The 25,891-nt window shown below is 38.8% G+C and overlaps 3 protein-coding genes across 9 annotated transcripts in view; 1 reads left to right on the forward strand and 2 right to left on the reverse strand.

The window, feature by feature from the left end:
- The window catches only part of CCPG1 (cell cycle progression 1), a 25,845-nt gene extending 15,396 nt beyond the window's left edge, over positions 1-10,449 (reverse strand). For 2 of the 5 annotated variants that reach the window (XM_064456445.1, XM_064456444.1), the window contains exons 1-2: positions 10,243-10,449; positions 5,655-5,726 (exon numbers count right to left, since the gene is read on the reverse strand). In XM_064456445.1, the coding sequence (XP_064312515.1) occupies positions 5,655-5,714 (60 nt within the window). In that variant the 5' untranslated portion in view covers positions 5,715-5,726; positions 10,243-10,449. Of the gene's footprint in view, positions 1-5,654; positions 5,727-7,645; positions 7,749-10,242 lie in introns of all 5 variants that reach the window. The other 3 variants (XM_064456447.1, XM_064456446.1, XM_064456448.1) reach the window with 2 other exon arrangements.
- Positions 10,450-11,425: 976 nt separating this feature from the next.
- DNAAF4 (dynein axonemal assembly factor 4) lies at positions 11,426-24,137 on the reverse strand. Of its 3 annotated transcripts, none has more exons than XM_064456453.1 (9): positions 23,268-23,560; positions 22,548-22,695; positions 22,005-22,138; positions 20,749-20,986; positions 19,849-19,994; positions 18,488-18,597; positions 17,629-17,782; positions 15,963-16,068; positions 11,426-14,600 (listed from the first exon to the last, which is right to left on the reverse strand). In XM_064456453.1, exons 1-9 carry the CDS (start codon positions 23,388-23,390, stop codon positions 14,491-14,493), a joined length of 1,269 nt encoding a protein of 422 aa, XP_064312523.1. In that variant the 5' UTR covers positions 23,391-23,560; the 3' UTR covers positions 11,426-14,490. The 3 variants fall into 3 exon arrangements, with proteins under 3 accessions (XP_064312523.1, XP_064312524.1, XP_064312522.1); XM_064456454.1 differs by lacking the exons at positions 11,426-14,600; positions 23,268-23,560 and adding exons at positions 14,639-15,100; positions 23,761-24,137; XM_064456452.1 differs by lacking the exon at positions 11,426-14,600 and adding an exon at positions 14,639-15,100 and having other exon boundaries at positions 23,268-23,574.
- PIERCE2 (piercer of microtubule wall 2) lies at positions 11,847-12,196 on the forward strand. Its single transcript, XM_009514609.2, is given in 2 exon segments — positions 11,847-12,105; positions 12,108-12,196. Coding segments are annotated over 2 exon segments (348 nt in total).
- Positions 24,138-25,891: the final 1,754 nt, after the last annotated feature.

Raw genomic sequence — 25,891 nt, forward strand, 5'->3', positions numbered from 1 at the left:
CTATTACCAGGAGAAAAATATGTTTACCTCTACTCCATCTCAATTCCTGTCAGCAAATTTGAATGTGTGTTTTAATAGTACATCCCTGCTACCAGGAAAACAAGTATTTATACGATCTCTAAATTAGATTTCTCTCTTTAAGCCAGAAAGGCGCCCTAGTTATTAGTCAGCTGCCAGTCAGCAACAACCTCAGAGCAAAACAGTAACTGAAGATAAACAATGCCCAGAGACTGCAGGGCATTAAAGGCAAGGAATATGAATGGCAACTCTAAATATTTAATCTTCATATCATAATTTTTGTTTAAAAGAACCGATGAAACACAGTAAGGTTATGTGCTGGTTTTAGATGGGATAGAGTTAATGTTCTTCCTAGTAACCTGTATGGGGCTGTTTCAGATTTGTACTAGAAACAGTGTGATCATACAGGGATGTTTTAGTTACTGCTGAGCAGGGCTTACATAGAGTCAAGGCCTTTTCTGCTCCTCACCCCATCCCACCAGCAAGCGGGCCAGGGGTGCACAAGGAGCTGGGGGGGAACACAAAGATTGGACAGCTAACCCCAACTGACCAAAGGTATGTCCCACACTGTATGATGTCATGCTCAGCATATAACGCTGGGGGAAGAAACGAGGGCGGGGGAGCGATGGCGTTTGTCTTCCCAAGTAACCGTTACATGTGATGGAGCCCTGCTTTCCTAAAGACAGCTGAACACCTCTCTGCAGATGGGAAGTGGTGAATGAATTCCTTGTTTTGCTCTGCTTGCACGTGCAGCTTTTGCTTTACTTATTAAACTGTCTTTATCTCAACCCACGAGTTTTCTCACTTTACTCTTCTGATTCTCTCCTCCATCCCACCAGGGGGGAAGGGTGAGTGAACATCTGTTTGGGGCTTCCTTGCCAGCTGGAGTTAAACCATAACAGGTTGTTAGAAAACTATAAACATGCAAAACATAACTGAAAAATACTAAGTCACTCTGATGCATAAATAACCTGAGCTGTTTTTGTAAACAGAGACAGTTATTTTTGCAACAGCAGGTGTGAAATTACAGTAGTAGTAGTACTTGGAGATCAGTTTCCCTAGATGCCTCGTTTCAGGACTCAAACAAACATATATATTTTTGTTTTTAAAAGGAGACTGTACTTCAAGATTAGATACCTTAAAAAGAGTTGCATAAGATACATTCTACAATCACATTACAAAGTTATGTTCCTCTCTAAAAGACTTCAAAAATTAACTGCTTCAGTAATTCGACAAATACTTTGTATTTTTTTCTTTTGCCTACAAAATTATCAGAATTTTAATCTCAAATGTTTTGCAGAAATTCACCACTCAATTCTAAGTAACTTAATAAAATCTGAGTGAAATATCAGGAAAGAAAATACTAAGTTATTTGGGGCTTTTTGCTTGTTTGGGTTTTATAGATAAGTATATAGATTTATTATGTGAAAATTGTTCTCTGGTGTAATAAAACCATTACTTTCATTTCCCAAGTTGTGAAGAAGAAAAAGAGTAACAAAAAATCTAGTTTGCCCAGGCTCCACAACAAGGCAAACATCAGGAAGACTGCGTAAAACAGATTAAAATTTTAGCTAAAATACCAAGAAACTGGGCTAGCTGAGTACAAGGTAAGCCATCCTTTTTTAAACATGTGCGGTCTGGTGTGGATGTCTGAACCCTCCAATTCACTTAATCTGTTGCTAGGCCACCATCACCATTCCACTGTAACAGCAAAGAGGCTAAGAAGGGATGTCTCCTCACTACAGTCCTTTTCCCACACTCCTACACAAAATCAGCAAGTCCTTTCTTAAGAGTAGTCCGACGATAAACATCATCACTTCTCTGCTCAAAGCAGATATTAAATTCAGCATACACTGCTGTCAGGTCAGCTCTCTGCAACACAATCTAGCCATTTGCCATTTCTTGCCCCTTTTACCTTGGTGTCTTTGTAAATGGCAAAACAAATCCAGAAACTGATTCTGTTGTGTCATCATCAATACAAGTAACAATAATACATGAGGAAGCAATACTGTAGTATTCCAAATTTGTCTAATCCTTCGCTCTAACCCTTTCCTAAATAACCAAATAATTTCTCCAAAGTATACAGTAGTCCACATCCCACCCCTTCCCTGATAACTAGTGTGTAAAGGGTATCTAGCCACCCCATTCATTCTACTTTCTTCATGCTCAGATTCAAAGCTGTCTTGCTGGGAGAATGCCAATAAGGGAGCTCTTAAACATGAGTGTTTTCCCACCCTGAACAGAATGATTTTATGCCTGTTAATCAGGGAAAAATAACCGGGAACACAAAATTTCTACATCACAGAAATCTGTTCTGCTTTGGCTAGACAAATCCCTGCCTTCCAATTAAGGTTGGAACCTTGTATTATGTTAATTTATTCAGACTGCATAATTAGTTTTCAGTTACAGGGTAAAATAACCACTCCAAGTATGAAAATACAGCCTGTAATTCACAGCTGAGTAACCCAACTGTTGTAGCCAACTCCTAAATCCTTTCACTTTCATTAGTAGTCTGTAAAGTCCAGCAGCCGATGCACTCCTGCATGCCACATGGTCTTGAGAACTGGAGTGAATGAGTTTTCCGTTTCTCTTTTGGTGAGAGGCTTCCCAACTTGTCATCCAACCCAAAACAAGGAAAAGATGTTTCAACCATCTCTTAAATAGCACCTGGCTGCCAACAGAAATGAAACCATGGCCCAACATTTATAAGCCACAAACCTCATCTCTTGCTTTTGAAACTGAACTAAGTTTTTAAAACTTGAGTACAGTCACAAGCTTGTAGTGGCTTGCCTTTCGTACTACCCAGATTTTCATTATAATCTGCAAATAGGGGAGTTTGAAGTAAAGGAGAAACAGCTGATCATCACCCATGATCTCTTCCCATTGTTTCTTATTTTCGTCCTATGAATGAAATATCTCAAGTACTGTTCCTTGAAAATGTTTGGAGGCAGGCAAAAGAAGATACAGACAATATATAAGTGTCATTCCAGGAAAACAGTTAACCCATTTGCTCTGAGGATTTTGGCTCTAAACTGAGCAGGTTATAGAAGACAATACTAAGTACTGAAAAAAAACAAAACCAAAACCCTCTACTACACCCACACACCAGCCAAGATCTGAAGAGATCTCAGGACTAAATGAGAGAAGTATCTTGGAGGTCCACATATCAGAGGTAGGGCCTCTCAAAGTTTCTGAGCAAGTTAGGCCTGCCTTGTTCACTGCTAGGAGAAAGTAAGATAAAACATTAATTTTACCTAACTTCAATTGTCTACATGTGAGCAAATTGTTGAAGGCACCCTTGACAATCAATACAGCCAGTGGAGTCAAGATAGCAAGTCATTTGATCAAATATAAGTGTTGACCTTAGCATAAGACTTACCACTCTCTAAACTCCACTGATTGTATTGATTTAATCTATACAAGGCAAACTAAAACACCAACATCAGATTGAGATGCCTACCCTGTAGACACACGGGCAACAGTGAATCCCATCCCAACAGACCTTTAATTGCTTCACTTTTTTGTCTCAAGCTTTATTCCACCAGGAATTAAAAATTACTTTTGTTTTAATAAAGCCACTGTGTATTTTACAATTTATACTATACACTGTATACTATATACTTTATACAACTAGTCAAACATCAGGACATAGGAAACAAACACACAAATTAAACCAGGGCTACACAGATATACTAGCAATTTTACAAATAGCTATACCCCAAGACTTGATCAAAGAATGAGGGAATTCTAGATTTAATCCCAAATAAAAGTATTCCTAATAAATTAAGATATAGCAGATATCAAAAGATGGACAGCTGAAGCCATACAAATTTGACAGAGCTCCACACATCAACTGAATAGGTCTTAAAAGACAACAAGTATTTTGAACCAAGAACAGTTCTTTGCCTTGTGCAGTCTGTTAGCTCTTTCCACCTGCTGCCACACGATCTACCATCGCAACTTCCTTACACAATAATTAGATTGCTTTTGGGAATTTCCTCATGGAAGATACCTCTTCAGTGACAGTTTGCCTAATGGGGGGGGGAAAGAAGAAAGAAAAAGAAAAAAACCACCCAACACCATTCTTATAGCTGCTGTCACTAGCTCAGTCCTGCACTGCTATATGAAGTCCTCCTCCACAAGGTGCCAACATCATTTCTACGTATTTTATGCCTTGCACTCTCCTGCCTGAATAACAGGGCCAAGGAAACCCAGAATTCCAACATGAATTGCAAAGAACTTGTGCTAAAAGCTGCTGTGAGTCCCTGGAAAACACAAAGGAAAGCTACTTCGCAACTCAATCCTCCTCACAGAATTTCTTACTATCTCCAAGACTTGTAGGCTGTTACAAGTTTTCAAGACACTCCAAGAGTAGGTACGGCACACCCTCAGCAGTCATCATATGAGGCTCTGAGAAGGCTATACTTCTCATTTTTGACCTTAAAGTACAGATGTAAGGACAGCTGCCCTGCCCTCCCATCACCTTTATTTCCCAATAAATGTAATAAAATGTTAGCATTCACTGTAGCTTCCCCTAGGTTCCACTTGCGGCAAGAAAGCCTGTGAAAATTTCACCATCTTTGGTATGGAATAAATAATTACATACTCCCTGTAACGTAACCCTCTCCAAGGGATTTCCAACCAGTCTTTGCAATATTGTTGATTTCGAGACCCCAGACCCTCCAAACTCCCGACACATTTCCTTCTCAACACAGAACAGCATTCCACACACATGAAACTGCTTAAAATTGTGCAAATAAGATCCAACAGGCCTATGCGCATCTTTCTCCAAACTGCCTATGCATTCTGTAAGCAGAGTGAGGCAATACAAAAGATTAGAGGCAGCACATCTCACAGAAGTCTTTATGACAGTCCTCGACTTCCTGAGCTCAGAAGCTCAAGTCAAAGACAGAGACTGTTTCACTCAGGAACAAAAGCAGTGAGTGATGCAAAAAACTTTAACATTCACATGAGCCTTGAAAATGCCTTCTTCTAAAATTCTAGTCATTGAGCATAAGCTTGTTTCTATCCTGTTTTTCCATAATAGGAAAGATAGTATGTTAGGACAGAGGGCTGTTCCTAAACAGCAAATGTTGAAGCTAGGATCAGATACCTTAGTGGTAGAAAAGACTTGGAGAAATCATGGAATCATTCCCTTCGGCATGAGATTTTTCCAGCCCATTATTTCCCTCCCCACCTTTTTTTTTTTTTTTTTGGGGGGGGGGTGGGGGGTGGGGGGGGCGGAGTCGGAGGGAACAGCACACAGAGAGCAGATTTGGAAGGAAAAGAAGTATGTTAGTAACATCAGACAAGTTACAGAGAATTACAATGTTTTCAGGAAAGATAGAACAGAGGAGAGCACCTCACTAAAATTCTAGCAATTCTTCGTAGCAAAACTTTGGCAGAAAAAAAATTATTATTTCAAATATCAAAATTTACATCAGCTCTAGAGCTGCAGTAAAAGTATACACATTTTAAACAGTAGTTTTGTGTTTCCTAACTTATAAGTCTCTCTCCTATGTTCTCTGTTGATATGCAAGATCCATGCAAAACAAAACCTACAAAGTTGAAATAATATTTTACTGCATATAGCTAGTCTTAAACTGACAGAACTTTATTAATTTGACATTGGGTACCTCATGATTGATGACAGTCCAGCCACAAGATGAATCACTGTCACTGGAATTTTCAGACATTTTCAAAGCACACTGCAAGTAAAAGTAGATTCTTTTAACACGCAAGACACATAATTTCACTGCTCTCTTAAAAAAAGAGACAGACAACAGAAGAATCCAAATCATGATGTTACAGAACAGTACACTAACTCAAAAATTGTTATTCCAGAATTGAAAAGAAAATAGAATAAAAGTTCAGAAAGAAAATATAGTCTTTTGTACATATTTCCTACTATCTTTTTTATACTTGGAGAAAATATGACTTTCCTAGGTACATACCTACTTTAGCCATCCAAAAAGCTCTTAGACTAGCTAAAAACTCATATAAGGCTAGCCAATAAATCAATGATCAAATTTAAAATTTGTCTGTAAAATCATTGTTTAAGGCATGTTTCACTTAAGGTGAAGTAATTTTTGAATTGTTAAATGGACAGTAACTACAGTTTATTCAAGAAAAAACATGGGGGTTTTGAGAAGACTCAAATTAGGATCTTTTGGAACCAATGCTCTTCAACTACTGGGCAAAACAATGTTTCATGTTTCTTTCACTCCTTTCAAGTACTCTCAAATATCCTGATTCTGAGGAAAGTTGAGAGAGTTCCTGGAGAGTACAAAAACAGAACATAAAACCTCAAGTACAAATTTTATTTGTTACAATATCACCAGATAACTGTGGTATTTATTTTCAGAAGAGAGCTGTCTGGCTGCAGCTGCCTGTTTATTTTCTCTCCTGTACCAGGAACACATAGTATTCATTATTGTTACATATTCGGATTTTTTTTCAAAGTTCTTTACAGAAAGACTTTAAAAGGAAATTTAATGCATTTCTTGTTCCTTAAAAATATATCAAGCTGTTAAATAAAATTTACTACAGATTTATCTTGGGGGAAAAAAACCCAAACTTCCCAAAACCAAAACAATTTCCAATCAACTGCATATAATGTTAGGCATCCAATGTAATAAAACAGCAAAAGAAATCTTGGTTCAATAAAGCTTCTATAAAGTGACGATTATATTGACAGAGCAGAGAGTTCTGAGAACTTGAGATTTGCTTAATTTCCCACACCTATTTATTCTGGTAAGAAAACAAAGAAAAGCACCTGTTTGTTTATATTTATTTTCTCTGTACTTTATTATCAATCCTGTCTTTCCTCCCAGTTTGTTAACACAGAAAAGATACACAAACCTTGAATTAGAATATCTAAATATGCCAGTGTGGCTAGAAATTTGCACAATAAAGTAAGAAACTTCCAATTCCATTTAGGTTTCTTACAAAACACAGCAAACATTTGTCTCATATCTCTGCAATACAGTAGTTATCATACTTTTTTTAATATAACACTTTTTCCTCATGAACTTCAACTAATATATTTGAGGTTTCTCTGTAAAAAAGGCAATGGTAACAATCGCAATTACAGTTTATAAAGCAAAAATATTCACCAACAATCAACTTGGGTATCAAACTTTGTTGTTGTTTTTTAAATCATACTGTATTCAATCAACAACATTTTAGTTGTCTTTTCTTTTTTTAAAGTCATACTACTTCAATCGTCAAAATAACAAATGCCCAAATGGCAAAGACCGCGTTCCAGAGTTCTCATGAAACAATAAGATCTGTTTGCTGTCATTAAATTATTTCGAATTTGACCAAGCATTCAGTAGCAGCATTCCTTTCAGAGGAAGGTAACTACCAGCACCAGAACTTGCCACCCATCAGAAACACTGGTGGCTATGATGCAAAAACTGTACTGATGATCTGAAATTATCTTTTAAGAATTCTCCTCAGTACAAAAACATTCTCATTTAATTATTCTACAGTTCAGTGAATAGCACGATCATAAGAGTACCAAATTTACTGTCACCAAAAACCAAGCCCTTTACATAACCACAAAACACACTGATCAGGGCAAATATAGTTCAGGCAGCTACCCAGTCCTCACTAGTGATCTGACCTCCACTGCAGAAGAAATTCAGGCTGTGTTTTCATAACACGGCAATTCGTTTCAGTGCATCTCGGTGACAGATGAAAAACAATGAAGTCACATAATGCAAATCCTTAAATAGACAAAAAAAAATCTGCTGATACAAGTGCATTTACAAATTTTCAACGAGCAAGTTTTAACAGCAGACTGTGCTGGGCATTGTAATGTCTGTCTTCCTCTAGCTAACTCAGCATGTTATCATGGGCCCTGGCTAACTCAACATAAATGCTATCCCTGTTCCCTTTTCCTTCCAGATCACACATGGACAGGTAATTGAGCACTACATAAAACCAGTTCTACTGAATATACAACCATGGCCTCAGGCTCCACAGAGCATTAAACATCTGTCTTCCCTTCCCAAACAAACGCTTCAGGACCTAACTATGTGGGTATTGGCATAATCAAAAACAAAGAGAGGAACAAGCAGACAAACAATCATCATTTTCTATTACTTGCTGGCCTTGAGCTACTAGTTATTTATCTTGTATTCAACCAGAATATGTTACTAATACTGCATATTTAATTGCATACAGGTGATCAATCTGTAAAACAAAAAAAGTTTTTGGAATCAAGTAAAAGAATGGAACAGAAAAGAATAATTACTATATCTTTGAGGTTTATAGGTAGAACTACTAAATTTATCAAAATGGTGACAGATAGATAGATAGCATGACATCAGACTGAAGGGCACCTCCAGAGTTGCTACAGTCCTATAAGCACATTCAGCAAACATACATGACTAAAACAGTTATCAAAAGTAAATAATTTTATTAATTAAAATTAGTTAGCTCTGAAAGAGCAAAACAGCCTAAAAAGCTTTAATAAAAATGTACCCAAGTACAGTGTTCCTAAACTTCAATCAACAGCTAGAGTAAACAGCTTACTTCTATAAAAGATTAAAAAAAACACACACAGTCATAACTAAATCTGAGGTCAAATCCAGTCCCTTAAGGAAACTGAACGCCAGAAGACTAATCTGACCCCAATGGCTAAACTGACCTACTCATAAAATCGTCACCAGCTTGTATTCTCCACCACCAAATGACAAAGACCCACTAAGAACCAGGAGGCCCTTCCTACCCACCGAAAGGTGCTGGATATGGTTAGCACTTTCCTCCTGAATGCAAGCTATTAAAAAAAAAAAAAATAATAGAAGTAGCTTTGGGAGGAATTAAACAGACACAAAGCCTGCAAACTTCCTAACAAACCAAGATGATGCCAATAACAGCGGAGGTAACTGGAGGATACAGTAGAGTATTCCACATCTCCTGTATGTCAGGCCAAGCCAGAAGGAAAGACTGAAAAACTCACTGCCCACACACAGCTTCACTGGTTTGGCTTCTCATTAAGTACCTTCATTGCCACTATTCTTCAAAAGACAGTTATAGTTCAAGTTCTTCTATACTCCAGTTTAAACTGCAAAGCTGATTCTAGGCTACAGGTGTCCTATGCTCTCAGTGACATTGCTCTTAAAACTTCTATCTAGACAAAATAAATATCCGTTATATTCAGAGTTCAACCTCTATGTATTTTTGTTGGGGGAAAGGGGAGGGAAAGGGGAAAAGGGGTGGGAAATCCAAAGCATGAACCACTTCCTTAACCTTAGCAAAATGCAAACAGGAAGCATAAGGTGTAAAAGTTTACAGCCATATGTATTGTTGCTAATGTAATACCAAGTTATCCCACGTATCTCTATAAAAATAAGAGATACCACAGCCTACTTATCCACTGTAAAGCAAAACAAATACCAGTCTTAGAAAGAATAACCATTCCAGTCTAAACAAACCCCTGGTCTTCTTCCATCTTAAAAGAGGATTTCCTAGACTGAAAAAAAACTCAATAAGGGTTGACAAAGATTAATAATAAGGCATTGATAGGAATCGCTGTTCTTTAGAGTTTGCTGTGCTGACATTCCAAGTAAAAACTTGTGGTTCTCTTCTACAGTAGCTTCTTTGCTGCACAGCAGAAATAAAAACATGTTACAGTGGTATTATACTGCAGGGTTTTCATGCAAGTTTATTATTTCCATCAAGTGGTGAAACTTCTTCCCCAAAGTAACGTTCTTTGCGAGTGTATCTGACAGCCCATAAAGGCTATTTCCTTGCTAAGATTTCCCGCAAGAAAAACGGGGCTTCTACAAGCCAGCCCCGCCAGGGTCGGGCGCTCCCTGCTCTGCACCCGCTGCTGCCCTCCCACAGGTGCTGCATCACACCTGCAACAGGATGCGGCACCGTGCCTGAACGGTTACGGCAACAATAACACGGTTTATAAACAGGACACCTTGCATCAGCCGGAGAGACACAGGCAGATGATGAAAGAGAAGGAAGTTAGCAAACGCCGGCGGGCCGGGCCGGGGCCACCGCCCACGGGGCCCGCTCGGCCGCCCCGCATCGCCGCGGGTACTCGCCCCCTGCGACCGACTGCGGCCGCCCCAGCGCCCACGGGCTTCGCCCCGCTCCGGGCAGCCCCTCCGCGCCGCCGGCCGGCCGCCGCGCTCCCCAGCAGGCTGCGCCCCGCAGCCGGGCCGGGAGGAGGCAGCCCAGCCCCCAGCAGGTCCCGCCGCCTACCTGAGAGCGACCCCGCGCAGGGGCCCGGCAGGGACGAGGGGCCGCCACCGCCAGTGACGCCGTCAAAAACACCGACCGCGCGGGCTGGGCCGCGCCTGCGCAGGGGCGGCGGCGCCCCGCGGCACCCTGGCGAGTGTAGTCCGCGCCCCACTGCGGCCCCTCGGCCTGCGCTCCGCACCAACAGCGGCGCCCAGCGTGCACCGCGCGGGCCACTGCCCCGCCCCGCCCGGCGCCGCTGCTATGGCAACGCCGCGCCGCGGAGCTGCCGGACAGCGGCGGCGGGCAGGGCCGGGGCCTGGCAGAGCCGGGCGGGAACTCCATGCCGAGGAGGCTCGGGAGGGCCTGCGGACTGCCCGGGAACGGCGCTTGTCCCTGGTGGGGGAGCTGTTCCTTAGGTGTCATGGCAGGATAACCAGGCAAAGGGACAAGCGGCTCTGAAGGGACGCGCTCCATTACATGCGAATAACGATTGTACTAAGGGAACGAAAAAAAAAAAACACCAAAGAGCACACCCACCCCCAATCAAATCAAAAGTGCAGTAAATGAAGGATCAAGTGTTTCTAGTCCTAGTCTTGGACAGATGGAAAAACTGTGTTGACTGTGAATTAACCCATCTGGAACATCTCCCAGGAGCACAGACTTGGAACCAGGCTTCTGCAGCCATGCTGCTTCAGGAAAAGCTGTCCTTCTCTGAGAGCCACTCGTGACAGGGGTATGGCAGATCCTACACCCACCACACACCTGGACCACATCTCATCAATGTGCACAGCACAAGCAGAGTAGATCTTAAAGCCCAGAGATTTAGGCCTCAGCAGTGCTCTAACACTGGTGCAAAGAATAAACAGGAGACAAAACCAGGCCTCACTGATACACAAAGTAAAAGTCAGAGTTTCTTACCTGAGTTTTACCTAAGCTAGCAACGTAAATGTTTCTTTCCTCGCTTACATGATTGAGAAACAAAGAAAAAAATATTTCATTGCACCTCTGAAGAACAGCATGTTTTTGAGTGGCTTGCTCAGCAGAACTAGGGGAGGTACCTTCTTCAGTGCAGTTTAACTGCATGCTCATCAACATCTATGTTCATAGAGTGCTTTCCATTAACATACTAAGAAGTATCTGTTAATTTGCTCCCTACAGAGAAAAAAAATGCATGTACGTGAACATGAGTGAGGAAGTACAGTCATTTACAGGTTTGATTAGGGCTCTATTTTAGCATACATATTTCTACAGAAAAGTCAAAACCAAAACAAACCATCCATAAAGCTTCACTCTATTCTTATTCTCATTCATATTTTTATTGTCCATACTAATTATTTCTGCGACACATACTATTTTCTATGCTCAAGATCCCTCATGCAGAAATTGACACAAATTCCATTTTTTACTACACTTCAGAGTCAGCATGAGTCCATTTATCACTGTCCACAGTTTACTAAATAAGGTCAAAAGTCAGCAGTGTTAAGTTCCTCACTCTCCACCATGCACATATTTCAATACACATCTTGAGCAACATTTGCTTTGACCACAAACATTTAACAAATTTGAAATACTTTGCCCTGTTATTTGAAAGACTGAATTAAAACCTGTCTCCTTAGTAAGGAAAGATGAATTCTGCCAAGAAACTGCCATCAAGTCTGAACATCGAGCAAAAACAATCTCCTCATCTGTCTCTCTGTGCAAATCCTGGCAATCTGGTGTTTTGCTGTATGCCAGACCCCAAAATACTCATGACCAATAGTTCTTTGGCAAAGCCTGAGGTTCTGCTGTTCAAAACAACTTCAAGTGAACACAGTGCTATACCACCTGTCTCACAGATGGTACCCTGTAGTTATCATCCAGTGGATCAAACCTTTCCAAAACACTTACTTGTGGGTCATTTCAAGATAGTTATATAAACAGCACCACTGACAGAAGTAGAGTGGATGACCATCCCAATTTACAGCATACTCTGTAAAAATGCATCTCCATCTTTTTGTCATAGACTTAGACTAGACATTTAGCTTTAAGAAAACAAATCTGATTTATTTCAGTCATGCTGGGAATAACTGTCAATATCTTATTTTGGTTTTGCTGGGTTGGGTAAGATGTATCAAAAAGGACATAGCCCATTTGATGATACACTTCTCTCAATCAGACCTAAACCCATAAAAATAAAACTTTCTAAACTGGTATCGTAAATGTGGAACGATAATTTTACAGAAAGTGTTAAGTGCAAGAGACGATGACCTGAAGGTTTATTTGCTTTAATGAAAGCATTTTCTGTTTTTAAAACTTGAAAGTCAGTTTCAATGTTCCTACATCTCAGGACACCAATACCAATGTAACGCATGTGATTTTGACCTGGTGTATACACCGTCAGCTCAGGTATTGAAGTCAGAAGTTTAATGTCCATTTGGCTCCCAATACAATGAGATGAAACAGGCAGATATTGTTTACGCCACCAAGCACATTTGCTTCCCTAACTTTTAAAGAGGGCACTATTTCTATTTCATAGCAGTAGAAAAAGGTGCCTGTCTACATCAAAAATAGCCTTGAGCAGCTGTAACAGATCACTGCAATACAAATAGCCTGTACAGGTGTATACTGGTTGTTCTGATAGGCTCTGTAACTAAAAAGAAAATGAAGAACTTTGAACCAGTGTCTGCTCCTTGGCATTTTTTTTTCCCATTGCCAGTGTCTCTCTTCCTTAGCCCCCGCTTCCCCCAGAACACAGCTGTATTTTGGCCATTACACTCAACTGAGGCACTAAAACTCCTCCACTGCCCTCCTTCCAACTGCTATAAGTAAAGTATTCTCACCCCCTTCCTTCTGTAGGAAAGAAGGAACAGCAGCTACCCTGGACATTTCTGACTTGCCTCAGCACTGCTCTCAAGGCTCTAAGTAAAGCAACTGGAAGCAACATCTGCCACCTTCTCCCTGTTCCAAGAGTATAAAATTCACACAGAGTAACATATATCTGCATAATAAATATTTTGTTCTAAAGGCAGAAATCAGTCATAAATGGTATTCAGGAAACAGACTGATGTGGAAAATTCAGAAGTCTGCTAAAACTGCTACTGAAAGGAGCATAGTTGAATGGTCACAATTTGGGTAGAATGCCGAACAGAACAGAACCACTTCAAGTCCAGTGTTTCAGGTTGCCACAGTAATACAAATGCTAACATAAATATATATAAACACAATACAATTCTATATTACATTCTTCCACTACCTAAAACAACAGGTGCAGGACTTCAAAGCACAGCGTCACACTTCATGTAATTTTACAACACTTGTAACCTCACCAGGATGGTCCCTTTTTTGAGAATCTTTAATCACACCAATATTCCTGAGATACTGGCCAATGTCAACAGAGTACAAATTAAAATACCAGCTCAAGAAATACATGTATTCTCACATAAATAACAATGTTTCTGATTTAGAATATGCTTTACAGCTACACTGTAAGTTACTAATTGTAGTAGGATGGAGGAAGTAAGTCATATTCATTGATAGGACAATTTATCACAGGATTAATTTACCACTACACTACAATACCACACTACAGGTTTATAATTTTTCCAATTACCTTGTTTGTTCAGCCCAAACAAATATTTCAAAATAGTCTGAAAATATTCAATGTACACATGTAATGTTAAAAAGAGTGTAAAAAGAGTGTTCTACATGACATAAAATCTACCTCTGTGCATCCAGGTGGAGGTTTTCCAAAACAGATGCCTGACAGAGTATCTAAATTCACTGTCTTAGTTTCAGATGTGCCAAACACTATGAAGAATAAGAAAAGAGGAAAGCACATAACCATAACCATGTAACACAACCATTTCAGCTTTGATGGAGAACAGAAAGATAAGAAGTTAACAGATGTTGACCATATGGAGCTACTGAAGTTGTTTAAAAACCCATCTTCTAGATTCAGTAGGTACTTCCAGACAAATATTTCATTTAGTTAGGAGTAACTTTAAATCAAGTACCAAAAGCATGTTTTAACATTCAGGCCACCAATATTTCACAGAAAGCAAAAATGACAACTTGTATCAAAATGATATAAAAATATATCTAATCATATTTGTTGTAATACTATCAAAAAATAATAATTCATATATCCAATCTTTTAGCAATTCCATAGATGTTCTGAGTGAAACAGAAAAATGTCTGGTTAATAATATATTGAAGAGAACTAAGATTCCTGCTGATGCCCTCAAAACACATCCCTCTGAGGAAGTTCTGAAAAAGTTCCTTTTTTTTTTGTTAAGAATCTTGCATTGTTCCTTGCACCAGGTGTCGAATCTTCTCAGCATCTTTTTCTATAGTTTTATTTTTAGGATCAATCTTGAGAGCTGCTTCATAATCCTGGAGACCTAATATAGATACATTAATAAGAATGTCAATCAGTAATGCAAGAGCATCCTCTTTAGCAACTCACTGGAAATAACAGCTCCCTAGTCATATGCATAAAGTATTCATCTTGAGTTTTGCTATTGAGCAAGACGGAATCAGAACATTATATTTAACTTTTGTCAGTAAATAAATTTATATTTTGTTTATATTATTTTAAAAAACATTTTAGTGGAAACACTCTACCACATAAACATTTTTAGGTATTGAAACATGAAAACAGAGCCTCTTTGTTCACATAAATACACATACTTGCGCATGTGCATGAGGGGAGTGTTCAAAACTGTTCTGCTGAAGAGAGAAAAATTGAATGAAAGAGCATGAAAACAAAAACAAACAAATGAAGAGAGACATGAACTGTGAATACTGGAGCTTGGGGACAAAAAAGCGAACCATGAGTCAGCAAGTAAAATAAAATCTTGTTTAATTCTCTTTTTTGTAAGGTTTCCACATGCAAATGAAGCTGTAAGGAAATGACAAGGTAGAAAAAGGTAACCAATGTGAAAAAATTAGTATCAACATTTTGAATATTCTTGACTTTCTATTATCGACTTCCACTTGTAAATTTGCCTTACAAAGCTAAACTGATTCTCTTAGACAACTCCATAGGGACACTTAATTCAGATATTTTCACAAAAATCACACGTACTTGATGAAACATTTTGCTTATCAATATGGGTTTCCTACAGCATTGTACAAAGATATGTTACTAAGCGCTTCTCAAGCAAATATTTTAGAACTATTTCAGGTTATTTTAAGTTCATTTGTCCTATAGTTGAAAATACTGTAAATATAATCTCAAAACCAATAAAACATCTGCTTCATGAACAGCAAAACTAGTGCAACCTAGTTTCATGTCAATTTGCATCCTACATTTGAATGCTTCCCAATGCAAATACCTCGTCTCTGACATCTCATTTGTTACTCACTAATACCTTCCATGGCCACCAAGCTGCTATGGCCATTACGCACAGAAAGACACATTACCCAATAGACCAAACAGAGGATACACAACTCACTAAAGCCTTTTCTTCAAAGGAGAAACTGATTTGTACTCCTTAAATTAGGAGTACAATCAATTTGCTTAAAACTCGTAAAGATTTTTCAAGTGCAATTGCAATTATCCAGTAAATTAAAAAAAAAATATCCCAAATGTAAGGAATGTGATATAAAGGTTCATAACAAAAAGTGACATAGATTGTATAGGCCTCCTTTAAAGTCCCTCCTGAAAAAATATAGGTGTGGGCAGTCTCACTGAGCTAAACAGAAGTACTTGCATGTCACTATAAATCCATGTGCATGTTTTCACAAAATCAAGGTCTCACCTTCAGTATATAATTCCAGCTGACAAAACGCTGTGCCACGTCTCACATACGCTTTTACTCGAGCATTCTCATTATCAGGAACAGGCGGTGTCAGCAGTTCTAGTGCCTTTAAAATTAAAACACGGAAAATATTTATAAGTAGATTTTCCATCATTTGGGGATTTTTTTCCTCACTTCAACACACTTCTCCCACCTAATTACTATTATTATACGGTAACAAAACTATTCAAATAGAAATAGAAAATAACTATTCAAATTTAACTATATTACTTGTGAATCCAGTCATTAAGATTTGTATCTGTCACCCTACAGTTTGCTAAATACAGTTTCATTGCCATGGCTAAACACTGACAAATAGCGTGTTAAATGTTTATTACATTTAAATAATGTCTTCTATTTTCATACATAATATTACATACCATACTACTAAAAAAAAAGCACATGTGTTAAAGCAGAAAAAAGAAGTTTCAAGCCTCAAGTAATTATTAGTTCAAAAAATAACAACTCTGGGACAACTGTCTTCAAATTATTCAGGTGTCATTTGATATCACTCCCCTTTCATTGCGCAAATAATGGCTGCTAAAACATCGAGATGATACAGCCCTTCTTTAAAAATGTCTTGTTTGTTGCGGGTTTTTTTGAGGTATCCTCCTCATCACCACCACCTTTTTTTTTCTTCCCGCCAAAAGAAGAAAACCACAACATAATACCAAAGGTATTGTTGTGGTTCAGCCTCAGTCGGCAACTAAACACCACGCAGCCGCTCGCTCACTCCCCCCACCCCTGTGGGACGGGGGAGAGAATCGGAAGAGCAAAAGCACCAAAAAAAACCCACTTGTGGGTTGAGAGAAGAACAGTTTAATAATTACAATAAAATAATAAATATAATAATAATGATTATGATAATAATAACAATAATGATAATATAATAAAAAGGAAAAGGGAAAAAGGGAAAGAAACAGAAACACAAACGATACAACTGCTCACCACCTGCCGACCACTGCTGCCTGTCCTGAAGCTGCGATTGCCGCCTCCCTCCCCCTGCCAGCTCTCCCCAGTTAACATACTGGGCATGACGTTATATGATATGGAATACCCCTTTGGCTAGTTTGAATCGCTCTCTTAGCTGTGCCACCTCCTCTCCCGGCTTCTTGTGGACCCAGCAGAGCATGGGAAGCTGGGAAAGTCCTTGACTAGTACAAGCACTACCAGCAACAATGAAAATATCGGTGTGTTATCAACATTGTTTTCATACTAAGTCCAAAGCACAGCACTATGCCAGCTGCAGTGAAGAAAATTAACACTATCCCAGCTAAAACCATGACAGGTATCTTCTTTTTTCTGCTCAAAGTTGTCCCTTTTTTCAAGTGTATATGTTGCTACAATATTTTACCTGTAAATAAACATGTACTGAGTCAACACATGGCCATTCAGCCCAAACATGTGGAAGTACAGTTTCAGGATTTTTCTTTGTTGTTGCTTTGTTTTAAATTTCTGAAAGTTCATTAATCAACCACTATCAAATTGTAATATTTCACCATGGCTTCATTATATCCATTTTGAATCACACTAATAAGTATTTACAGGTCTGCTTGGAAAAGAAGCATCACAGTAATAGATCACAGTCATGTATAAGATGGCAGTCTGAGAACCTATATATTTATACCTTAGAGGAATCTTCAATAGCTTTATGTAAATTACTCAGTTTCAGGTGGCAAGCAGCACGATTCAGGTACAGTAGGGGAAGCTTATTATTTAGTCGCACTGCGAAGTTATATGCATTTACAGCTGCAAGATAGTTTCCCGTTGCAAACATTTTGCTAAGTATAAAACAAAAGGTGAAACATGCACTTTAAACAAGGTGATACATCACAAAATAAATACCTACTTATTGTTAACAATCTGCTTTCAAAAATTTGAAGTTTTAGCAGCTTTTCCTTGGAAATGGCCATTTACAGCCTTTCCTGAGAACAACATAGGTGAAGTTCAGTCAAACTTGATGCTGACAATATAGCATATAGACACATAACAAAAATAGTCACTGCTTAAAAGCAATGACGAACAGTAAGAGGTAGACACATCTATGCAGACACAGGATTAATTCTGAATGCTATGTATCTGATTATGATTGCCTAATCAAACAGTTCTGTATAACACAGAGCTATAAAACATTCCAATTTTTTTATCTAATTCCAGGAGTTTGTTTTAGACAGATGTTTAACCTCTCAATAAAAAGTACAAATGAAAGGAAATCCACCAAGGTATAATATTGCACTGACTTCACTGTCCTCATAGAAAAATACACATTATGTGTCCACAATGATTTTGATCATCATGAGCTTCAGGAATTGCATCTTGTTACTTTATCAGATTCAAACCCCATAAGCTGTCAATAAATTCGCTACTATGTAGACATTCACCATCTGTGCCTAGGATAAATAGAAAATAGCAAAACTAAACAATAGACACACACTATAAAACTAATATTTCACTTTAAATACATGTTCAAATGGAATCTAACTTACTTTCCTTTGTCCTTTAACCAGTCTGCATTCTTCTCCTCTTCTTTTAAATCGTCCAGCTCAGACAAATCAGCACTTACTGTTCTTCGAGCTTCTGCTTGTTTACGTAGCCACTGTAAATATACAATGTGCAAATATTATTTCTGAAGGCAAATTCTAATCCACAAAAGGATTTTGCTTTCGTCTATTCACTCAATGCTATCAAAAGAATTCTATTTGCCACATATTTTGGACAGAGAGAAATATTTAGTAATGTCAGGTATGAAACACTTCCAAGTTTCCCTAAATATTTTATTACTATGTGAGAAGTAAGGTTACTGCATCACTAATACATTTTTGTTTGCTTGTTTGTTTTGGAACTTCCAAAATTACTCTTTGTGTTCATTCAATAGAGCTCAAAAGGGCTAACTGTGACCTTCTTTTTAGGAAGGCAGAACTTAAAGAATCTTAAATATAAGAGTAAAGACATTTCAGATTTTGTATTTCAAGGAATTCATTAATATTGCTGCCTTTTTCCTCCCAAAAGAAGGAACATGCTATTTATTAATCTGCACAATCATGTTTGGTGAAAATAATTTTTATATTAAAGTGTTTCTTTAAATCTAAGTGTCATGGTTTTAGCTGGGATATAATTAATTTTCTTCACTGTAGCTGGCATAGTGCTGTGCTTTGGACTTAGTATGAAAACGATGTTGATAACACACCGATGTTTTCATTGTTGCTGGTAGTACTTATGCTAGTCAAGGACTTTCCCAGCTTCCCATGCTCTGCCGGGTGCACAAGAGGCTGGGAGGGGAGGGGGCACAGCTAAGAGAGCGATTCAAACGGGCCAAAGGGATATTCCATATCATGTGATGTCATGCCCAGTGTGTTAACTGGGGGCAGCTGGCTGGGGGGGGCAGTTATCACGACTCAGGGACTGGTGGCATCAGTCGGCAGGTGGTGAGTGGTTGCATCATTTGTTGTTTGGGTTTTTTCCTTCCTCCCGATGTTTCATATATATATCTCTCTCTCTCTCTCATCATTTTCTTTTTCATTATATTACTATTGTTGTTATTACTTTTTTACTTTAATTATTAAACTGTTCTTATCTCAACCCATGAGTTTTCTTACTTCAGTCCTTCCAATTCTCTATCCTATTTAACAGGGGTGAGGGGAGTGAGCGAGTGGCTGTGTGGTGTTTAGTTGCCGACTGAGGCTAAACCACAACAGTAAGAGTGCCTTCCTTGGAAGATAAGAATATTGCACATGTAACATTCCTTGGAACAGGTAACATTTTTGTCAACTTACTGAATAAATGGTAAATAATTGAACACCTTGGAAGACAGGAGAAGCACCATACTAAAACGGAGAGCAATCCTTACCTCCTCCTCTTCTGCGACATGAGATTCTCGCAGAGCTGTGGGAAAAACTCGTGATGTAAAGTTGATTTTAATTGTAGCAGCAGATCGAGGAGCTGGTAACTGTTCTTCCTTTAGGTTTTCTGAAAACATACTATAGGAACCATGACCTATGAAGAGAATTGGAGTACTGGAAATAAAAAATTAAGCAAACGAGACCTTTTCTGGTCTTCTACCAAAGGCCAAAGTACACCTAATTTAAAAATTCTGCACATTAGAACTAAACCTCTAATAGCTTAAGAAAGGTTTAGACTTGTTCTTTTGAAGGGAAGGTTCATAAATGTTTGTTCTTCATGTATCATGCCATCTAGCTCCATTATCTGTCACAAATGAACTTAAACTCCTCTTACACCACTATCTCTGTCCCTTATATACTTCTCTGACAGGGCAATTGCAAGAGCTAAAACTAACCTTACCAAAACAAACACACAAACAAAACAAAAATGAAATATTTTCTGTTGGTTTAGTTACCTGCATTGGCTGTCTGTGAGGCCAAGACATGGGATAGAGAGAGTGAAAGGAGACTGCCTATTTCTATGAAAACCAGCAGTTAGGTAACTTAAGGTTACATGAACTCCACCCTCAGAAAGTCTGCATTACACTGTCAGAAAAGCTTTCTGGTTTACTTTTTTAAAGCTTAGAACAAAACCTGCCTTTGTATTTCCAAAGACTTAAACAAGAGCTAAGAACTCATATGCTTTAGCTCAAAAAATAGCCTGAACATAGAGACACTGAAATAGCTGCAAACTGAAAGAATTAGTTCAGTATGGTAGAGACAGAGATAAATGATGAATTAGAAATATCTAGGAATAAAGTTATACCCACACTGTAAAGAATGATAAAATACACTTCAAATAATACAACCTTTAGTAGGTTTGAGTCTGGTCTTAGAAGTTCCTTCGTTAGGAATCCTAGTTTTGTCCATTTTTTCCTTTTCATTCTCCTTTAATTGCTCTGCTTGATGTAGTTCCCCTTCTTTTTGTACTCTGTTTTGTTTCTCAGCGTCTTTTTGCTGCTTTTTCCATAACTGCAACTCTTCAGTGACCTTCCACCGCTCCTTTTGTTTCAGATCTTCAATTCTTCTTCTTTCTGCTTCTTCTAGCTGTTTGAATGATAAACTTATGAGATACGTAACATCTGATAATAGTAAGATGATTTATTAAAAGTTACCATTATTTTCCCAGTTTCATATCCCAAGCATAGTGTCATCATTATCTCTGATAGTACAAGCAGAGTTATGAAAGATGCTTAAAAATTACTGGGAGAGTAAAGATTTCTGATTAGCTTTTAAAAGTAATATATTTTAACTATTTTACTACCAATACTAAGGTATGATCAGAAACATCCAGAAGTAAGTTTTACTTTTAAACAATGAAAATCCTAGCCATATTCCAACATAAATCTCTGGATTATACAGAAGTGTAAAGTATATGGCTTCATTTTAATACATTATTTCTTATTTCTTCTCTTCTCTTTGAGATCATTACATAGGCAGAATAGGTACAACATTGCTACTGAGAAAGTCACTAACTTCAGTTCATGTTGGTCAAAATTGCATACACTATCTTAAAATTTTGTTGTATACTTTAAAAAAATCCTTTTAAAAACAAATGAAGTGACCAGACTTTTTATATACATAAAAATGTTGAAGAACATAGCTTAAAATACACATAAAACACAGAATGACAGATGCACACACACAAAATGCAATGAACAGCAAGTCTGATATAAAAAAGTAACAATGAATAAATAAGATTTTTTTTTAAATCAGTATTTTTGACAGTGCTAAATGACTAAACACTTGTGCTGATGCAGAGGCCACAAAAATTACAGTTTTGCCACATTACTGTAGTCTCCTTTCAATTGACAAAAACCTGAGCACCTCACCAATTTTTTTCATTTGCATTACAAATGGAAAATGGCAACTTCTAAGTTTTTTTCTGTATCATTTCAATATTTGATAATAGTTATGTTTTTAAGTACAAAGAAATAACAAGATTCACCATCACTATAATAAAAATGAGACCTTTTCATACATTTTAATGTTTATTTAACCAAACAACTGCCAGATTAGTTGGTAACTGTTTACATGTGTCTTGTAGAGTTCCTTTTAAGCTTACCTTCATTGTGGCCTCCAAAGCATGTTTTTTGTGTTTCTGTTTTGTAACTTTTTTTGTGTCTGTCTCCTCTTTTGCCTTTTCATGGGCTTTTAAAACAGCATTCTCTCTTAGGTATTGCAGTTTCTCCTTGCTAGCTTAAAAAACAAATAAAAACTATTTTAGTAATTTAGGCCTTAAGTTTTACTGTTATGTACCATATTTATAAAACCAGGATTCCTTTTGCTACTTGGTCTGGGAAGACACAACATGGTTCATATTCCACAAAGCAGTCTCTATCAAGCCCAGCTCTAAAAATGAAAAACTAAGATTTGCTTACACACAAAATATGTTTTACATGAAACATTGTTTTGTCTTGCATGCACTAGAGTCAGATGATGTCCTTTGTCTGTTTTCCTATACTTTGTATTTTTAACAATGAACAACAAGGTTTAACTTAGTTGATATCTAGCAGCAGAAGTTTCACATTGCTTATTATAGTCTCTAAAATTCTGGCATAGTTTGGTTTTCTTACATGCTATCCACTTTTCACAGAAAATAACTTACCATTTTCTAGAGTTAGGGAATCCCACATGGCCACCTCTTTTTTATACAAAGTGAAGAAAATGATTCCATTTCCAATCTTTGCTGTGCTATTTGTGTCATCAATAGGAGCATACAAAATGGCTTCAAATAAGAAGGGAGGGATGCTAACCTATAAAAATATAATTCATATCTACTAATATTTACAATCTTTAATTAAATCTCACATATTCAACATACTCAGTAGAAGCATACAGTAAACCACAAGAAACACGTTATTGACAAAACTAATTTGCCTGGTATCCAGTATGGAGGTTAAATATTTTACTAGATCAGATAAAAGAGGTTGAAAAAGTTGGTTCTTCAGCACTGCAACAGAAGCCGTGGACCTCAAATTTAGAATTATTATTACTCCCGGTATAAGCAGTTTTGCATAATTCAGGCCATTTGTGAGAGAAAAAGCAGCTGGCACCTACTGAGTAGCAAGATCAGAGAAGAATGAAAAGTGGCAAAGCCATTATCTCTAGGGGGACTGGTATTTAACAGCCTGCAGCATACAAAGGGGGATTATAGGTTAAATACAATAAAAGATTGTAAACTTGACAGCGCTGCGGTGGTACATTAAGCGTGTGCTTTTTAACAGCGCTACAAAGTAAGGCCAGGCCCTAGGCAGTGGGAGTGCAGTGCATTTCAAGGCGGCGAGGCTGCACGACTGTCAGACAAGCGAGGGCGCGGCCGCCCCACCTTCAAGTACTGGTCAGTGCAGAAGATGTTGGCGGCGGTGGCCCGAACGCCGCTCAACGGCAAGGAGAGGTAGACGGCGGCGGCTGTCTGCCGCCAGATGTACTCCCGCAGCCACACCGGCATGGCGGCGCTCGTTGCTAGGGGCCGGAGGGCTTCCGGTGCTCTCCAACACTTCCGGTCCCCTCCGCGCTGCCCCCGGAAGGCGGTGGCAGACCCAACCCCCGGCCATCGCCAATGGCGCCCCGCGCGGGGCACGCTGGGAGTTGTGGTCCCCAGGGGCGGCCGGGCCTACCGCGAGCCGGGCCTAGCCTACCGCGAGTCCTCCCCCGACACCACCGCCCCGGAGGGGCGTCCCCGGGGCCTCTGCGGCTCACCTTCCGCGCTCCTGCCGAGGAACGCGGGGCGGTGGAGCGGGGCAGGCCGCCCAGGCGAAGCACTCTTTCTGCAAGCCCTGCACGCAGCTTAAAACACAAAAACCGTCCCTGGGGCTCACGGTAACACTGCAGAAGTCAAGCAAACGTCGAGTGCCTCCGACTTCCTAAAGCTTGGCGAGCTCAGCTGACAAAACCCCACTGGAGATACCGGCCCACTGACTGACCGAGGGGCAGCCAACACAAGGCTCTGTCCTGGTTTTTGTCACTCACACCGAAGCAGAGTAGGAAGGAATGCAGCTGTGATTATCCAAATACATTTCCATGAAGAAACAAACTGCTGTTAGTTTGAGAATTTCTGGTAACAACTATTAAAAGCTGAGGGCTGATTTAGCAATACACTGAAACTTCCAGATGTCCTCAAAAAATAATTAGGTCATACTGGCTGCTCTGTGCTGTTGCCTTGTAATACTGCCTATTGTGCTGTCTTTGCCAAAAGCTCAGGAGGCAATTTGCACATTGTTGCTCAACCTTCCTCAAACAAACAGTAACGCTGTATCTGCCAAAATAAAGTCTACTACTTACAAAGCAACTGCTTGGGAATATGGGTTGAAAGGCAAGCCAAACACATTTGGATAAGCATTCAGGTATGTTTAAGTTCCTGAAAAGTATACAACTACTTAGAACTATTTGGAAGAAAATCCAGAACCAAAAAGTCTAGTTTCCCCCCTTTTCTTTATTTTAAGATATGACCATGAAAAATTGAGTTCCACATTGCACACATTAGCTGTGTATTACTGAACACTTAATTTTTATGTTCTACTATCTATATTCCAAAGCAATGTTCAAATGGTAGTGGTTACTATGTAGAGAGTGTGTATATATATATATATATATATATATATATATATATAAAGTAGATATCTGAGAGGTTTAAAACTGCTTCAGAGCAAGAAATCCATCCTAATTTATATGATTTCTGGGTTATTCTCCACCCTTACCCACATCAATATCATCTGGATGAATGCTTGCATGGACTGGAATCCAAGAACTGAACTAAATTCCTCATTCCAGCAGCATTCAAAAGTTCAAGAGGAAAGAGAATTAACTGAAAGTCAAAATGCTTTAGGTATTTTTGGCACATGTGACTTTTTCTTTATTTAAACCTTGCATGACATATTTTCAGACTTACTGTCAGGTCTGTACCATGGCATAAAGAGCCTTGCTGTCAGCTGCAGCAGCAGAAAGTGAGACTTCTGTAGTTTACAGTTCCAAACCTAGACTTAAACCATGACATGTCCATAAACACACATTCAGTCTAAGAAACTGTAAGAGAAAATAAATAAGCAAATAAAAGCTGAGGAAAGATTCCTCCTGTGTGAAGAAAACTCCTCCTGTTTGTTTTAAACCTGTCTCGTGTTACCATTTAATATCTCTTAGTTGTCTGTATTGCAAGACAAACTTCAGGCAAGTGCATACAAGGATGAAACAAGGAAGATCTAAACACCCCTTCTGTGCCATGCATTTTTTATAGACCTTACTCCATTCTAAGAGATGTTCTTTTTTTCTAGAAAGATTCTTAGCTTATTTACATTTCTTTTACATAGCTTTATCTTCCTTGCTGACCTCTGAAGCTTTCCCAGTTCTACTAGACTGAAAATAGATAGGTCAGAACTGCACACAGTAGCCAAAATCCTATTTCCCTGCTTCCTAGATGAAGTAATGGAAGAGTTGGGGGTTACAGGGGATGGTGTTTTCTTTTGAATCAGGGTGTTCCAATAGCAGCATTGGCTAAAATGATTGTAACGTCATAATAACTCAAGATCTCCTACCACTCCAGAACGCAGCTGTAGTCATCCAGAATGCATCCTTCACTTCTGGAGAGTTCGCTCACAGTCTTAGATTTGCTGAGTGCTGGTCTTCTGCCGTGTCATCCAGATGTCATTTTTAGTTTGATCACAGACAATATACTGAAATGAAGTAGCTTATTATCTATCCCTGCCAGGAACAATATACTGTGTATACACACTTCACATAGTTATGGTTACCTGTATTTGGTGTTCTCAAGTTACACAAAATAGCTCCAATACAAAAAAGTCTATTTACTTAAAAGCTAGATCTCCAACGCAAAGCTATGTATTTCACTCATAGAAGACACAGGAAACGTCACTAACACATTTCTAAGCCAAAGCAGTAGGTTTAGCTGCTAAAAGACACAAAAGGGACTGAGCAAGGTCTTGGATCAACCTTAGA

The sequence above is a fragment of the Phalacrocorax carbo genome, chromosome 7, assembly GCF_963921805.1.
Source record: "Phalacrocorax carbo chromosome 7, bPhaCar2.1, whole genome shotgun sequence".
Classification (NCBI taxonomy): Eukaryota; Metazoa; Chordata; class Aves; order Suliformes; family Phalacrocoracidae; genus Phalacrocorax; species Phalacrocorax carbo.